Below are 18,114 nucleotides of genomic sequence, written 5' to 3' on the forward strand. Positions count from 1 at the left end.
ATTGCTTAACACGAAGCAGGCAACGTACTGACGATAACGAACTGCAGATAAGCCCATGCGAGCAGATGGAGTCTTGCACGGGGGGGGTAGGGTGGCTCGTTTCATGTGTTTGACCTCTGTACCCGGAAGACGAAACCGCGTTTCCCTTTGGTGACCTCCCTGTGCATATGAAGCTTGCAGTGGAAGAACATAACTGTGGAGGGTGGCATAAACACACTAAAAACAGGTCGGCGCAGCATGGGCGGCAGACGAGGAAGATGACGATGACACAACGGCGTCGTCGCGTGCAGTCTAACACAAGCACCGCCGGAACTAGGTCTCAGTGCGCACACGCATGTGCATAGATTTCTTGTTAGAAATCTCACGCAAACGGGCGTGCGTAATCTGTTGTCATGTTAACTTGCGATGGTTCATTCCTTTCTAAAATGGGGCTTTATCTATACATCTCGAGGTCTCAAGATTGGTGAAACTCTGTTACGACTGTGCGATGGAAAAGGAAGTGTACGTTACAACAGCGAGGACGGTTAAAAAAGCATGATATAGATTTCAAGATAGCTGAACCTTTGTAATGAACCACGAGAGCGTGAAATGCTCCCTAAAAACGTCGTAGGGCTCGAGCTAAAACTTGACCTAAGCTTACATTCACTGCATGACATTCCGATGCCGTGATCTACATGTTAGATTAGTTTGATGGTTCAAACCATCCCGTACTCGACCCCTCACATTTAAGCGTTAGTGCATGCCGGTTGTACCACTTCTGTTCATAAATATAGCACCTCTCATCTCTTCGTACGTTGGGATGTTACCGTTGCCGGCAGACAACCCTCCCGATCGATTTCGCATCAACCTTCACACCATCGTTTGCATAGCTGAAACATCCGGCGTAATAACATTCGCAATAACAATTACCCAAAAATGTGTCTCTGCAGACAACTTAAGTCTTCGGCGGATAAACTTCCCAAACTCCCGTGCCATAAAAGATTATAACCTCCTAAAGGTAGCTTTCGATTCCAATTTCCTGATGTTTGGGCTCCAGTCTCCCTGCCGTTGGGGATTGAAGTGAATTACGACCTGTTTTAGACTGCCGTCGGCTCGAAAAACATCCCGGATGCGGATAGAGCGCAACGCTCAGGAATTTGCCCAACAAACTAGGTCACAAGAGCACCAGAAGCAGTCAGAATCCGCCACCGCTCTGTGTGTGTATGTTTGGGGACGCCTCCGAACACCGAAGTCTTATGAGCTTTTTCGATGATCGGTTAGCATCACTGTGTGCCGAAAGGTGATGGCAGCAGAATGCAATAAACCGCCAAATGCCATTCGGTTGTCTGGCGTTACGCGAATCTTTCGATTGGGCATGCACGACGACCTGCTATATAAATCACACATTTTTACGACTTGCGTGCAATTTCCTTCCATAGGCCATAGCCTGTGTGTGTTATGAATTTCTTACACCGTGCGACGTAGAAGCCGTAGAATGAATGGCCATTTCTGATGGGTCGCCTGGTGGTGGTGAGTAGTTGCAGTGGTGTTGTAGCATCATAAAAAGTTCTTCACGCTACCGTAGTTCTTCTTGCTACGTACGGTGCTTCACATCGAAGCGTGACGTCTTTTGCTCATCAACATGCCCTAGTACAGTGGGTTTGGTGGTAGAACGTTCATTCCATCGGCTTCCCGAGACTGTCCAAAATTTACGATGCCATCGGGTCGGTCGGTTCCGCTGGAATCGATCGGTTTTGACACTTTATGGCCACTTCTTGCATCGGAAAGGTTATTCGCACATTGGGCTGCTGGAAGGAGTGAGCGCGATCTAGCGCGGCAAAGTTTAACCTCTGCCGCACGCACTTACGCTAGCCTCCGGGTTGAGGATTTCGCAAAAAGTAAATAAATTCACATAAATGTCAACAAAAACACAATTAAATTTCATGCCCATCAAGCAGGGCAGTCCATGCCTCAATCGGGAGGATGACTACCTGGCTAGGGAATGTGGTTGGTTTCTTACAGTTTTACACTCGTACAAGCGTTTGAGAGCTCAAAATGGCGTACGTTTGTCGTGTAATGCACCAAAGATGCAGCCTAAAATTGGCAACGGCTGACAAATTTGCGTGAAATTAATTTTTTACACCCGTCTGGGAAGATAAGACAAAAAAAAAAAACGTCGGCAACACCGGGATCAATCCTGGTCCTTGACTCAAGCTTGTCTTGAAATTGGTGCTTCTTGGTTAGGGGGCCATACTTAGCAAGGGACGCTTTCGCGAGATCGTTGAGATGGGTTAACCCTTTTTGACGGTTGTTTTTTATGTTCTTGCCAAACTGGGTCAATCGATAGCTTCATTCGCGCGGCGCTCTTAGTTGTACTCCGATTAGCAGGCCCAAGAAAGCGGCTCAACCCCTTGAAACAACGGTTGGAAAACGTCAAAAATGGAAACAGTAATAAAAAACAACGAACACTTTGAGTTTTTTTTTGGTTGTTGCTTCGGCTTAGTAGGTCCCGTCGTACTTGCCATTTCGCATATCGATCCCAAGACGGGTAACGGGTTGAATGCTGTTTTCCCGGTGTGCCAATTTTCCCCTGCAAGGAGTAATGTCTTTGCGGAACATAAACGAGCTGTGCGCAAGAATGAAATTACTGTTTGTACATCAATTTGGAACTAATCGATTTCGTTTATTGCCATATCGAGCGCTCGATTCCCGCTGCTTGGCGATCGAGTATGCGTTCGGTTGCGGATAAGCATCCGCGGATGAAGTAATGCTTCCTTATGCAAGAAAGTAGCAAAGGGTGTACTTCGAAGGGGTTTGAAGGATGGGAACGATGGCCAGAAATGAGCATCGACGAAAGGCAAAAGGATCAAACAAATCAATCTGAACGGCGCAACACAGATAGATAGGTCGATGCAATTAACAACCAAATTTGGAAGGAAAATGACAGGCTTTCGCTATCGAAATGTCGGTGATGTAAGCACCGCTCCGATGAAGTTTGTTTTGTTCTTGACTCTTTCGGCATGGTGGCACAAAAAAATCCAAACCCTCTCTGCCGATGCTGAACAGATAGGGATCAAGCACACTTTACTGGTAAAACTAAAATTAGTTTCCTATCAGACAGATATATTGCGGGATGCTGTGATGTTCCGTGCCGCTCGATATCCCATTTCCTGATATCTAATCCAATCCCTTTCCAAATCCTTTTCTTCTCTATCATTATTGATAGCTATTGATTTTGACGCAGGGGGGGGGGGGGGAACTTTCTCTTCTGCTGACGAAAAAGTTTTCTCCATCTGCATCCGACATCGTAGAACAGGCTCAAATCACGAAGTATAGTTCGGAAGGCACTTTACACACTCTGCGTGCTAAGAGGATCAAGGCTATTATTATCGCAAATCGATATGCCAAACTTTGTCTCATGGTAGAGTGGAATACAATTATCCTTGTCTTATCATAGTTTGAGTTTGGAGCAAAGTTGCTCCATGGGCAATAAATATCTTGATTCTGAGCACTTTCTACGTGCGTTTTTCGTCTCGCTCCTGATGAAGCAAACCCCCTAACTAGGTGTTTTCGTTGAAGGAATGTTTCTTCTGGGTAATAAATTTCCATTCTTAAGCATGTGTTTGTTCCTTTCATGTTTAGAAGCCAGATATGGTCCTTCCGCCGAGCTGGAAGCATTCTCTTTCCACCTACTTGACTCATTAATGGTACCTTCGTTTATTACACGCACGTACGAACATGCCTCGTGCGCGGGTTCTTATCGTGTGCAGCAACATAATGAGGGAGGAAGGTGTTGTCGGTTCCGATTTATGTTTTGTTCCTTTCGGTTCACATCTTCATTCTTCCACCCGAATGCATTTGCAAGACTGCATTTCCAAGTTCAGTCTAGTGTATCTTCTGGCGTCGGCGCTCCCCGCGGTGTAGCGGAAGTCTCTTGCTTCATCTTCTTCAGGCTCTTGGTTTTGCGTGCAATTCCACTTTCATGTTACCTCCCATCGGTATGTTGCGATGTTATGATTATGCGCTGCTGTGCTTGCATCTCTGTCTGTGTTTCGTTTGCACGTTGTGCCACGCTTCCATCATACACCGGTAGCCCACTTTGTATCGTTGGGTTCTTATCTTCTGCGTCGGTTATGAAGGCTTACGTCATAATGTAAGTCGTCATCAGGGTAAGGTACGAATGCTTCATAATAATACACTTCTTCAATATTCACCACCACTTTGTTCCAGTTTCGGAGCCCGATTGGCCCGTTATTGTCGATTATGATAGCTTAATATTTTATGCCATCAGCTCATCAGCCGAGACGAATCTTCTGCCACAGCAGTCACCATGACATGCTGCCTATACTGTCCCGGCACCAAATTTGCCCCGATAGCGAATCGTGCAAATGGAGATAAATTATGAATCGTCAGAGGGAGATTAATTACGCGACCGAACACCGCTTTCTTTCTCGTGCCTCGCCAGGGTTAATTGTCAGGGCGATCAGCAGTAAATACAGGTAGCTGGCAGCAGAGTGAACTAAAATGCCGTCTCGTAATTATTTAAATTTGATTAACCACTGTGGCAGCCCAAAATGACCAAAAGAAAACGCCCCGGAATTTTGTGCATGATGGATCTGCGCTATATGCAAGCGTTACCCCTTTTTTCTTGACAGGGGCTGTGAGCTTCTTGGTCGGAGATTGCAGTGTCGCAGTGTCTTGCAGTGTCGGTCAATTTTTTTTCAGGCGAATGGTCCGGACTTGTTTATCAGTGTAATTAGGCATAAAATATCTCAAGAACGGTAATAAAGTACGATGGGGTTATAAGGAGATGTGCTGAGAAACAAATCCAATTGAAGAAAATTCTGAAGTGTTGGGATAATGTGGTCAAATAATTATGAAAAGTAGGATAAATGTTTCCTGTTCTTCGTAAATGTTTCCTGAAAACAGAGTTTTGTATCATAAAGATTACATCTTTTTTATTTTTGTTCCCGTTTCAGGTATGTAAAATTGATGGGTTTTCCTTCCGAGGTTTTTCTTCTCACATCCTGATGTTGTCTTGTAAGTTTATTTAATATTTTATATTTTGGACCTCTGCACAGTCAGCGAGCATTATTCATTCTAAGAATTTTCAAGATAATAGAAAAAGAACCCAAGAAGCCTTATGTCGTTTGAGGCGGTATGCTCTTCAAACTTCAAACGGAAAAGGCCCTTTTCTCTGCACTTTATCGACTGTTGGCGGGTTAAATGGTACGGCATAGTGCTTCCTCACCCATTTGCCTATGATCATTTCGTGTCTTCGTGCTCATGCTTCACACGACGTGGTATTTTGCTTTGAGCCGGAAAAGAAATCTCCGAACGAAACCTTACCGCCCACCACCGCTCCACCGAAAGATAGCTTTCAATGTCCACCTTCTAGCAAACCCACGCATATCTCTCGCCAAGGACCTGACATCTCGCATTGAGCAGTGTGCGATCCGTGTTCATACCCCTTTCCGAAAAGCTCCACCACCAGCCACACCGTATCCAGCATACTCCAAGGTCTGGTCGGTGATCGTGAAGCATAATGTTGGGTCTCTTGCACACACCACGGCTGAAGAGAGTCTCGCGCCGCACGTTCTAGCTACGGGCTTCAGTCGGTAAGGTATTTGTCTCGTAGGCGAAGACTATCGGGCTTCCAGATATGGTAATGAACGTTCGATACCCGGTTTATTTTCCACGGACAACAGTCTGCGACTGTATGTTGTGGTTACCGGTTGGCTTCGTTTTAATGTGCTCTTCTACACAGATTTTATTCCACGCTTTTTTTTTCTTCTCTTTCTCTGTTATTGGAATGTAAATTCAATGCACGATGCAATATCTATGCTGGCGCTAAGAGTATCTGTTTTTGCTGTTGGTTTTTTGTGTGTTTCGGATGGTGGCAAGAAGCATCTCGCAGTACCGGAACCGGTTCGTGAGTCAGTTGCTGGAGGAGGTTTAAGCTGAGCTTCGAAAGGTCAGCCGGTAAAATAGATAAGCTTTTGGGGGACTACTATTTCAAGAGCAAGTCTTGCTCCGCGATGGGTACTGTACGGGATGCTGAGTGGGAAAGATGATTAAGGAAAGGCGATAAAATGCATCAGGTCATCTAAAGTTTCGACGTGGGACTATTCTTGTATTTACATTATAATAAGCATTTATCTATTTAATTTTATTTCAAACTGTTCCTTTTCTACGCTCTGCTGCTTTGTGGGACTTGTTGACCTAATCAACAAAGATTAAAAAAAACGATAAAATTATATAAATTTATTGTTTTTTTTTTTTAATTGTTATAATAATAAGTTCTAGCTAACGTTGAAAAGATAAAAACATTATAATGAAAAACAAAAAAAAACCGAAATTTGGTCCAAATTGATCAATAAAAAAAAGTTTGATATTTTTGATGTTTTGCTATCGTATAAACGAATTGTCTCGATGTGTGAGTGTGTGCAGAAACGCTTAAACGTTTGTGAGTACCTGAAACGCTTCAATTCTCCCTCTTCGGGTGTGTATTCAACATAAAGAGAGCAAGAGAGGGAACCAAATGCGATCACAAATCTGAGAGCGAAACAGCATAAATTGAGATATTGTGAGCAGGGTTGCTGAAGTGTTATTGTGTGTTATGCTCTGTGTGAGAAAGTCATAGTTTTTGAAGCAGGAATTAAGAAAAAAATTAGCAATAAAATAAAATAAAAAAATTGAATTTCGATTCTCGATTTTATATCAAAAGTCTAAAAGTATGCTTTCCATTTTTTTTATTTAGGATTCATTTGTATATCTGTTTGTTTATCAACTCACGGTTTTATTTTGAAAGTTACAATTTATTTTCAACTTTTTCATAAACAGTTCTCCTAACTGAGGTACGGGCTAGGAAATCAGAAATACCTAAGAACCTCTCTAGATTATAGTGCTTACGAATGTGAATTCCGTTAAAGTAATTAAACAAAAATTTAAAACCCAAGTCTATTATTCTATCATGTTATTTTTCCTCCTAATTCCTCCTAATTATTAACAATAGCCAAATCATTAAAATCTTGTAATATTATATTAAACTTTTTTTATTTTATTCCATTAATTGATACAAGAAATCTACACATATTTAAAATCAAGCTCCGGATACTCTTAATCTAAATTAAAAAGTCGTAAATAACGTGAAAATAACTTAAGCCGTTTTTAAACCGTTAAAGCCGTTTTAACTTAAAATTAATAAAATAATTTTGATACATAAAAAATTAAAAGCTTAAGAACAGCTAAACCTTTGCTTCCAACCTCTCATAGGTGGATAGAGCATTAAGAGCGAGAGCGTAACTGTGGGGTTGATTCTCTCATTGTCAACCCCTATCTCAACGAACCCATGCTATGCAATCGCATGCTTCGTGAGTCGTTCAGAATCCTTCGTGTCAGTCGGACGTGTTTGCTGCGCCCGGACCCACAGAACATGCGTTCGGTGCATTATTGTGTGAACAACTCGATCAAGTAGAGGATGTTTAGGTTGAAGTGAGCGCAGCTCCATTGCGTGAATTACCCCGGTTTTGTTTGTGAGCCTCTTTCGGTGGTGATCATGTTGAAAACTAGTTGCCAAATAGCTGTGCACAACAAACGGAGAAGTGAAAAATGTGGCCCAACGTTTGGAAACAGCGACAATACGAGCCATTTACTATCGTAACCACCCACCAAAAAGAGTGATTTCGGGCGCGTTTTTACCCGTTTGTGTCGGATGATGATGATGATGATGCATCTAGCGAATAAAAAACGTGACAGCTTTTGAACACCACCTCCTCGAATGGTGCGGTGCACACGGTGCCAAATTTATCCGAATGTGTCGACATTAATCAGCCACGTCGCACGTGGTGGTTCGTTCTAAGGTAGATCGCTCCAAGCTACTACTGCACCCCCGTGATCAGTGTGTTCTAGGGCTAGGCTGCATGCAAGCTCGGGTGATATTGATAGTTGCAACGGTTCGGTGAAGGTCGTGCCGAAAACAGCCGCGATCCTTGAAACTGGGATTACGTATGCCAAAAAAGATAGTGATGCAGAAGATTGGAAAACATCTGTAATGCAACGCTTAAACCGAAGCCAAAGAAAATAGTGTAGTTAATACCACCACCTCGGTTAAAAAAACATCTGCAATAGTGTGTTACGTGCTGGTGTTGTGAATTTGTTAAGCCCCGATTGTTTGTAGCCAAAAAATAGCGAAAAAAGTGTTCATCAAACCAATAAGTTATATTCTGAGCCACTGATGTGGTGTTTGTTAGAGTGAAGTGCTGTAAGGAAAAATTGAATCGTGGCAATATCTTGGTTACTGTTTTTGTACAATTCAGTACGTACAAAGGCACGTGTGGCAGATAAACAACGCAGAAACGAAAGAGTGAACGAAAACAAAAACTTGTGCAAACAAAAAAAAGTACACATAGTCACACACATTCAAACACACAAAGCAAACATCTTTATCACACACACGCACGATGACGATGCTGGCGGTGAAAAATTTCTTCCTGCCCGAACGGAAGGCACCACCAGAAACGCCAAAGTTTAGCCGCATGCCGGAAGCCTTCCTGCGCTCGATCCGGCGCCGATCGCTCCGCATCAAACGCCCGAAAACTGTCATCGTCGAGCGGGAGAAGCGAAAATCGGGTAATTAAAACATAACTATCTGCTGCTATCTTGTCCCATAGCTATATCATCCTGACCATTGCCTTTGCTGATAGCGCTGCCAAAAAAGAATCTGCTGGACAGCGTGCCAAAAATAAGCAAAGCTGTGTATGATGACAAATTGAGACCAGCAGAGTGGCGAGAGAGAAAAAAAACACCACTCACTCCTCAAGGACAGACGCACCTTCTCTACGGTGCTTATCTCACTGTCATCGGGCCATGCTGATGTGGCCGAGGTGTCATCGTTAATGGCACTTTTAATGAATATTAATCACCAAGCTGATAGTGGTGCTCCGCATGGACTTTTTTTGTTGTTGCTTGTTGTCCTCCTCTTCGGGTGGATGTCACTTTTCGTAATGGATCCCCATCCCGGTCGATATTACTTTGTAGCCATTTTTAGATTTTCACTCGTTCACCACCAAAAGCCTTTCGCTTGGATGCTGCTAACACAATCTCTTCGTGATGATTGGATTCGTCGTGCAGTGACTTAAGGAAGGACAAGACGAAAAACCCACTCCCAAATGTGGGGGAATTCGTAGACATGCGATTATGTGGATGCAAATTCGTATCCCCCAACCCCAGTGGCAGATGGAATCCACATGTGTTTCCACTGTCGGCCGGAATCGGCGTGAGACAAGTCGTGGTCGGAAATGATGATGATTATGATGTTGTTGGTGGGGTCGACGCAAACAAGGGTGATGCAATGACGTGGAATGGAGTGAGAGTGAGCTTCAGCCAAGCAGCCAGACACATGTGCAAATGTAGTCAAGTGACGCGCTACTAACTGCTACTGATATGCTGGATGTGAATGCGAAAGTCTGAGATATCGGGGCATGAGACGTGGTCCCTTTTCTTTGCAAGTTAAGTCATTTCTGTTTTATTTTAACGTCAACAATGTATGATGAGCATGGATGGGAGATTGCTGGGAAACAGAAACAGTCTATCCCTTTGATTAAACGTGATAAACAATGTAAACATAGCAAAACATACTAAGCAAACAACTTAATAGCTACCGAGCTATTAGCGCAAACAGGCTTCGGATGCATTTTAATACGCAAAAACTAGCAACAAAGACTTACTTTCAGGGCGCACTGTTTGCGGCACCCTACAGCCAAAACCCTTCTATACGTACTTTCCTATCATGTGTATCTTTGATAACAGTGCGGTGTTGTTGTTAAAAAGCACCCAGCAAAGTACGATGCATCTACAACTCGCGTTACTAAAAAAAGGCCGCACACGTACACCTCGCCCGGGTGTGGTTTTGATCGGACGCCTCTTTTTTTTGCATTACCTTACCAAAGATAAGATTAAAGCCTTCACCGTACCGTATCGTACCATCGTGTACCGAACTTTACCAACCCATCGACATCTATAGTACTCCCCGGTCACCTTCACCTCCGCTGTTAACTCTTATCAGCTCCCTTGACCGTTTCCTCGCCGTGAAAAGCATGCACCGAACGTTCCGCTACACGCGATTGACTTCAATTTCCCATGCGTGAAACGGAAAAGATTTCCCGGCTTTGCGTATTGTTTTCACAAACCCGGCCGACGTTCGGAAAGGAAAAGGGCAATTTTACACACGCCGAAGCTTTTGCTTTTGCTCCCGGCGTAAATAACCTTGAGAAGAAAGTGGCGGCCGATGCGTCTTCAATGTCAGGCTCATCGGCTCTCAGCTGTGGGCAATTGTTTTTCAGCCGGTAGCTTTCTCCCCGTGGCCAACCGAACCGGTGAACCGAACAGACCGCAGCTGGTGTCGTTTCGGCGTTTCGGAATTGCTTATGCATTCGGCTCAAAGGGCATTATGCGAGACGCGCTGCATCGACGACACCCGTTAAGCAGGCCGATGATCCCGAAGAAGAAGAACCACACACAATGCACACTCCGTCCGTACGCAGCAGCTTCCTTTCCGGCGTGAACGAATTTCACACTCAGTTACCGAGATCGCATTTTCCTCGGCGTTTCTCTCAACCCGACTCGCATGCATCAGCTGACCGTTGCAAATTATCCAATGTTTCACGAGCGTAGGGCATCAGCAGCATCTTCCAGAGGGTGAAAGTGAATCTTGTTCCGGATATTCGTGTGGAATCGAAAATTCTAAACCGTGTGCCCGGTAAGAAAGTTTGCTCTCCTCCGCAACTTTTCCTGCTCCTGCAGCTGACCGCTGCGGCGTATCTGCGTGTCCGGGAGGGGTGCACACACCGGAAGGTGGAAAGAAATTTATGACCTGACCGACATATTTCCTCATATCGATTTTATATGTTCCAGTTTCTGGTAACGTTCGGCCCAATTCGTCTTGCGTCATATCTGTTTCAACCTTTTCGGTGTGGCACACAGCGCAACCGCTATCACTCATCGCTGGTCCGTCCTGGTGGTCGGACACAAAACCTTATCCGGCTAATGCGGCAGATGATGTCACTGCCGGGTGAATGCTGCTTTCTCTCGACCCCACGACAACACCGCACCGTTTCGCGACCGTGCGAGATTGGCCGGGGGAACAATGTAACCACGAAAGGTACAGGAAACGGTTCTAAACGGAGGGATACGTGATGGAAATGTGGGTGGCTTTTGCAGAGGGTCTCTGTATTTTCCTCCGTTGTCCATTTCGTTCGCCGGGGCTGGCGCATGTGTTACGCATACGCGATTATGCTTGTATGTTACGTAGCCACCGACACAGGTATCTTGGTAGGAAACCCGCAAGGAATAGTTCTATAGCACGTAAAGGCACGTAATCAAATTCCCTACCGAGCGGGAACAAAGGGAGGCCACCATCTTGGACACGGCGAATCGCCGTGTGGACTTCCTGTCCTTGGAAAAGCATTACGGTGAAATCTGTTTTTAGCCCACCGAACTAAAGGAACTGTTTGGCGCTGTGGTGAAATTCATTGGCCCGGCATTGTATTGTGAGGATACGCGCAGCGTGTTGAAACGCTTCTTGACCTGCTTCACCTTATAAACCCGCGGCGCACAATCCGTTATCGATTGTCTATTTGTTTGTCCGTTTTTGGAAAGGATTTCAATACACCCGACCCTGCCGGTCTATTTTTTCGGTAGCCCTAAATTCAATTGTGGAGCTGTATATTATTGATATTGCGACGTTCAAGAGTACCCTCCCTGTATAAGGAGCTACTTTAGAGCGTGAAATAGGCCCCATTGCTTCAACAAAACTGACACAAGCCAAGTTTCCTGCTTCTGTTTTTCTTCCAGGTTCACCTGAGTGAGTGCTCCGCTTAGGGGGAGGCTCAGTTATAACCGTCCGTGTCATCCAAAAACCCCAGCTAAATAAACAAGTAAACGTGACTTGCCAGCGACGTTCGGCTTAAGGCACCCGTTCGGTCCCATTTTCATGCTCATTCGCCTGTGTTTTTTTTTTTTTGGGGCGAAGAACGTGATCGTAAAACGTTGTGTTCTACTTGGAGCTTCAAGCTCAAGAAAAAACACACTGGGTGGAAAGTGTGGAAAGCAAAGAACTACCGTACGAATGAGGTTGTTGTTTTCTGTTTTCGTCGGTTGGCGAGTTCACCACACAGGACAAGCGAATTCGGCAACTATGTGCGCATTGGTATTTTTAACAGAGCGAATAGAAAGTCATCCGCCTTGAAGCAAGCGCTATTGAAATGAGGCTGCTTTTTTGGGGGTAGGTAGGAATTGAATGCTTAAATCTGCCCACTGTCGGCTAGAATTCGTCGGCCAGCAAAACAAAATAGTTAAACCCTTATCCGGGCCATTTATCTTCGTTGTGCACCATAATGATCCTGTTTTCGTGCTGATTCTCGTTGATCTATCCAGACGACTTGTTTGGATTCAGTAGGAATCGCATGTATCAAGTTCAAGAAGTCGCAAAACATCCACTAGTAAGAGATCTGTCTGATAGGCAGAGACGTCAAGTGTTTGCCTATCAGAAATGCTCAATTGCAATTTCTCGTGCCATAAAATTTGCATAGGTTGTACACACCACACCGAAGAGCCCTTCACAATTACGCCGGGATTCGAACTAATCTCATTGACCTTAAACTCTCGCAACTTCCTCCCCTCTCCAGCCGCCGACCAAATTGAAACTACATTAGACCGCCTGTCCTGCCGACGTTCCGATCCAATTGACATCACTCCACGAGCACTTTAGACGATACTGGGGGGGGGGACCACCCCATTGGGGATGGAACTCGAGAGTGTGTTTCGTCCACCGTAAAATTATTCGCTTCCTTCCCACGCAGTTAAACCAATCAGTGACGTTGTTAGTTGCTGTGTATCTGCTGGCGTTTTTTTTTTTTTGCTTTGCTCGACTGTTGACGTGAAACCTGACCGCTTGTGGATGTGACCAATAACTCCCCACGCACTAGGAATGCTAACTAAACCCACACAAAGAGCAGAAGTACTGGCGCCCATTCTTTCGCCTCTGCATCGCGTTCGAGGTGAGAATGGTGATACGACGCACCCGTTTGGGGGTTTATTAAAAATTCAAATCCTTCACCCATCGCTTCCCGTATTGAAGTGAAATCCGGGGTACATCTTCTCGAGAGTTTGCAGTACCTTGCGAAACGTTTTGGCCGTCGTCCGCCATTATGATCGGTTGCGGTGCTGCAGTTCTTCTGCACCAATGACATAAAAATCTTAGGACCGGTTTTTTTCTTCAAGAATGCTCACTAAACGAACCCTTGCATATAGCGTAGAGTAGGGGACAACGGAGCGAGTGATCTTGCACAGACTAAGAGGCGAATAGGCTCCACCCCTCGGGGTAAGAAAATGCATTTCCAAGGGAATACGTATTGCAATGCATAATTCTTCCTTCGGTAAAGGGTGCAACCATACCGCTTCCACTCACTGCAAAGGGTTCAAGTCCTCTTGATGTAATGGCATTTCTCAGGATACAACAGCGTGCCGTAACGGTACACCTGTGAAATGTTTCATCGCGTAAACCGTTCCTGGTTGAAATATTTCACTCACACACATGTTGGCGCGAAATTTGGACCCGAATTCGGATGCATTAAATCAAACTTTTTAAAAATGTGTGTTTGTGTGTTGATTTGTTGTCCTCCTTTTCATCCTCCACGTGCTCTTTTCAGGAAGCACGTGACTGTCGTATTTTTTCACTGCCTGAGTGCTCTTTGAGGAAAGAATGGTTTCTGGTAGCAAATAAGGAAGCGAAGTAAAATGGTCAAAGACCGCAAAAACGAAATTAGGCTTGTAAAATGGGGAGTAAAAAAAAGGAAACGCCAAGCAAAAGCAGCACACCTTAGCAAAGAAGGTCAAAACCGTTGTTCTATTCTCGGATATTGAGAGTGAGGTGCTCGCATTAACACGCAGGTAAAACCCACACACACAAACACGCACGCACTGGATAAGCGTGGCTCACGTGTCCGTCTGGCCGCGTGCTAAAGGTGCCCCTGGCGAAGATGAGCCGTTTGCAGCTGTTTGGTTCTGAGCCTACTGAGCCGTCTCTGCTGCTTCTTCTTCGGATCCAATCGGGAAGATCTTTGCCCCGCAAACGGACACACACATCCTCGAGGATCGTCAAAACGAAACAGAGAAGAGAAGAAAAAAACAACCTCCAGCGGGCCAATTTAGATGCTAATTTAAAAGGAAGGATCTGGGGGAAAAACACCTTCATCACCGCTAACTACCACCAACACGCGCACGATACAGCTAGATTCCTCGAGGCGTTCGGATGTCACTGGGCCAATGCATCCCGGCCCCGATTGCATATTTATGTGCACGATGCAGCCGCCAGACAGGAGGAGGCCATCTGGCTCTGGTTGGTGTGGTGTGGGTGTTTTTTGGACGCGGAACCACTGGTGATGATGATATCTTGTGTCTTGAGCAGGATGGGGATTATCCTTCGCTTGATCGTAAACATACACCACGCTTCGGGGCCGGTTTTGTTTTTTACTTCTTCAAACGCAGAGATTTGACGAGTTCATTTTAGGTTTTGCATTTTTGGACACGACAATCCTACGCATGCTTTCGGAGGTAAGCTTAAGATTGCGCTTGTTTGGATATTTTTTATGGCATATCTAAATCCCCGTCTACGAGAGCCGTTCTGTGTAATCAGGCTTAAGTTGGGCGACAGCTGCTTGCGTGGCGAAAACACTGCCAGTTGAAGTTGAAGTTAAAGGTAGTTTTCTCCTCAAGTTAGCTTATGAGAAAAGTGATATTTATTTTGTAAAATTTTCTCCGTGGAAAACCTTTGAAACGCTTATGTCAGGAAGCACCATTAATTGATCTTTTCACTCATAGGCGGATCGTTTACGTTTACACATCTCCGTTTCGCCATCGAGAGTCTGGAAAGGAAATTACAATTTATTATTAGTGCCGATGTTGAACGATTGTTGGTGGGGGTCGGCGTTGTTGCTTGTTCGCTTCCGTTCCAGAAATTGACTTCCGATGCGGGAATTGAAACCCGTCACAACAAACACCGTCCGGAGCGAGGCTGATTGACAGGGCGACATGACGAGGGAGACTGATAGATGATCCATGCTACGGACCACATTATGACCGGGCATGATCCTACCCTTGCGAGTGAGATGTACTGTTGACAGACGAGGAAAAGGTCACCGAGCATCGCCCGAAGTACATGTGCACGGTGACACTTGGCAAGATAAGAGCTGGAAAATGTTGGTCAGCATGGTGCCAGCGTGGAACTCCGACGTCACGAAGTGATCGATTGTACTGGTCTTTCGGGATTATTTATTGACTCGATCGGATAGTGTGTTTAATAGAATGTTTTCTAAAACATCTTCCTTTTCCGCTTGATTTGTCAGCTCTGTTTTGCTGGATTGCTTTGGTCGCTCGTAATTCTTCCCTTCTCTTCCGTGCTATCCGACCATAAATTCAAATCTATTTCAATTAGCGCCAGCATCCGGGCGTAACGAGAGAGCTTGGAAAAAATGTGCGGTTAGCAGGAATTATGCTGAGTATTTGTATTTCCTTCACTTCCTGCAGTCCTTTTGCACCGAGGACACATCCTTACAGCTGAATTCTAATTAACTTTCAAGTGGTGGATTTAAGCTGAATTATTACGCCTGATGCTGCTTCAAGTATAACGAAACGAACAGGAAAAAAAGACATCTTCCACGAATCCTGTTCGAGGTCCTCGGCGGAAGATTAAAGCGTCCTTCGCTAGAGCTAATCAACCATTTCCCAGCTGCATACAGGAAACCGGAAAACGAGTGCATTCCTGAAGACGTGCTTCAAAGAAGATACAATCACACTTTATTACGGTTGACATCTTCTTCCTGCGATGATATGCGGTTAATCGTGCCTGCCCGAGATGAAGAAGATGTGTGCCGCGCGTTGCTTGACAGATGAATGCATGAATGACAATAAACTGACCAAAACGCCATGGCACCAGCGGGATTGTGGAATGAAGAGTGCAAAAAGAAGGCCCGGTACCCGGGGTATCATCTCTCAACAGCCGAACCCCATCGCGAAAATGTCCCTCCATGTCGTTTCCCTGGTACATCCATCACTCCGTTTCCGGGCCAGCCGGACAAATTGACATTAATGTAACCCCGTTTAGCGTTGCATTCTTCGCTCTTAAACGGTCGCCATTTGCGCATCCTTCGCATGCATATGATTATCGTACTCCCAGTTGTGTAGACCAAGTTTTTTTCCTCAGTTATATTTGATATCTTTACCCAATTCCCGGTCAGTTCCGCATTGCTGTTCCCGTAAATCTTAACGCTTGAAAATAACCTTTTTATCGCTTTATTTCTTTATCGTTGTGCGATTGTGCAGAAAGCAAATAATGGAATGGGCTCATATTTCACATGGCAGGTTTGCGCCCGCCACACATTCGTCGCACACATCAGCGATCTCTTCCGTTTGATCGTTTGATTTGACGAACTTGCTTGTTCACTGCCTTGTGCGCCAACTGGACACTGCCGGACGACGATGCCTCACCGTTTCTCCCTTTTATGGCCCACCGCCATTAGTCAACGCCAGGGCAGAACCCTAAAAGCGCGGGACATTTGTGCTGCAACCTTTGGTAGTAGTAGAAGTGTCACCCCTCCGAAACATATGCCCACTGACCATCGCCTTTCCCGACCTGCCCGCTTTCGGTCGGTTTCACTTTATAATTTTATTATTACAGTTATTAAAATATTTCCTCACGTTTTTTTTGTTTTGTCGCTCGTTCCTCCCTCATTCCGTTGGCCTCGTGTCCCTTCGTGTGCGTTTTGTTGAATCGATTTTGTTGTGTGTGCAGGACATCATCAAAAACCACCACCATTATCACAAGTCCGATGCTCTAACCCACGATGACGTGGAAAGAAATAGGTACAATATGTAGTTAAACTATGCCCTAAATTGTGCGCATTTAAACCAGTCGCTCGATGCATAATTTGCCCGTCTCATGTCTCAACGGTCGACGATCCGGTGATCGAATCAGCTCATAAACTCGGAACGCTTGTCACGAATGCTCGCCCGGGTGTGCGGTCATGTGATGCATACTAGGGGGTGAAGCGGTGTCCACCCAGTTCTAATGTGTCCCGGCACACAGGAGGGAAACAGATTGTGGACGGGTCAGGTTTCACCATTTTCTCCACATATCCCATTCGATTCGCGCATAATTGTGCTAATTTGTTCTGTGTCCTGTTTTTCACCGACCGCTGGACTCCGGCACAAACCAACGGACCTAAAACACTCTTCGGGGGTGCAACGCAGAGCGTGCATGATTTTTCGCAATAACTGTCAGCTTGATGCATTTAACCTTCGGCTAGTGTACCGTCTAATGAGTCATTCTGCAGGGGTGCATTATGAAAGTGGGTGCATTTTTGGGTCGCTTTTGTCGCAAACCGGACTTTTCATTAACTTCCAATAACGTGTCGAATTGGCTCTGTTCGTTGGCCACCTATCACTAGCCAAACATATCATTACCGGGAAACGAGAGACGCAAAGCAGCAGTTGTGTAAAAGTGATTATTGTCAAATATTTGACATATGCTAATGGGAAGTCATTTGGCATATGGGCTGTGTGTGGAATGCATTCGTTTTCGTTTGTCCTGATGTGGTATCTGTTTTTTTTTAGTTGCAAATTTTGAAAGGTGAAACGATTAACTCGAGAGTTGAAGTTGTCGTTAATGTAAATAAATGGCAAACAAAATCAAACACACCGGTTGGCATTTAAATTGGGCCAGTAGTACGGCACGAGCTGTCTGTCACGCAATCGCAACAAGCTTTGAATACATTTCGGTGGTGGGTTGGCACAGCAAGTTGTCAAGTCACGTTTTCAAATTGTGTCCTTTTTGGGGGTTTTTGTTTTACCAGAAAAATTGTAACGTACAGTTTGCGATCAATAAAATCAGTGGCAAGCTAGAAGAAAACCCATTGGAAAAGTATCCTTTTTAATCAGTTTCTTTCCGTTTCTTGTTTACAAATCATAACTTATCTCTCCTTCCGGGTAATAAAGCCGATCGACTTGCGCTTCCTTAAAGCGAAAAACCATAATTTTCAACATTTCTTAATTGCTTTTGAAGAAAAAAAAACGGAACAG

General features: G+C 44.9%; 1 protein-coding gene across 5 annotated transcripts in view; it reads left to right on the forward strand.

Moving 5' to 3' along the window:
* The window catches only part of LOC118514522 (centaurin-gamma-1A), a 160,472-nt gene that overhangs the window by 113,452 nt on the left and 28,906 nt on the right, over window positions 1–18,114 (forward strand). Inside the window, exon 1 of one of the 5 annotated variants that reach the window (XM_036061496.1) lies at window positions 7,354–8,610. The exons of the other annotated variants lie outside the window; for them this stretch is intronic. Within the exon in view, the coding sequence (XP_035917389.1) occupies window positions 8,442–8,610 (169 nt within the window). The 5' untranslated portion in view covers window positions 7,354–8,441. Of the gene's footprint in view, window positions 1–7,353; window positions 8,611–18,114 lie in introns of those variants that run through there. 5 annotated transcript variants of the gene reach the window in all.

The sequence above is a fragment of the Anopheles stephensi genome, chromosome 3 (genome assembly GCF_013141755.1).
Source record: "Anopheles stephensi strain Indian chromosome 3, UCI_ANSTEP_V1.0, whole genome shotgun sequence".
Lineage (NCBI taxonomy): Eukaryota > Metazoa > Arthropoda > Insecta > Diptera > Culicidae > Anopheles > Anopheles stephensi.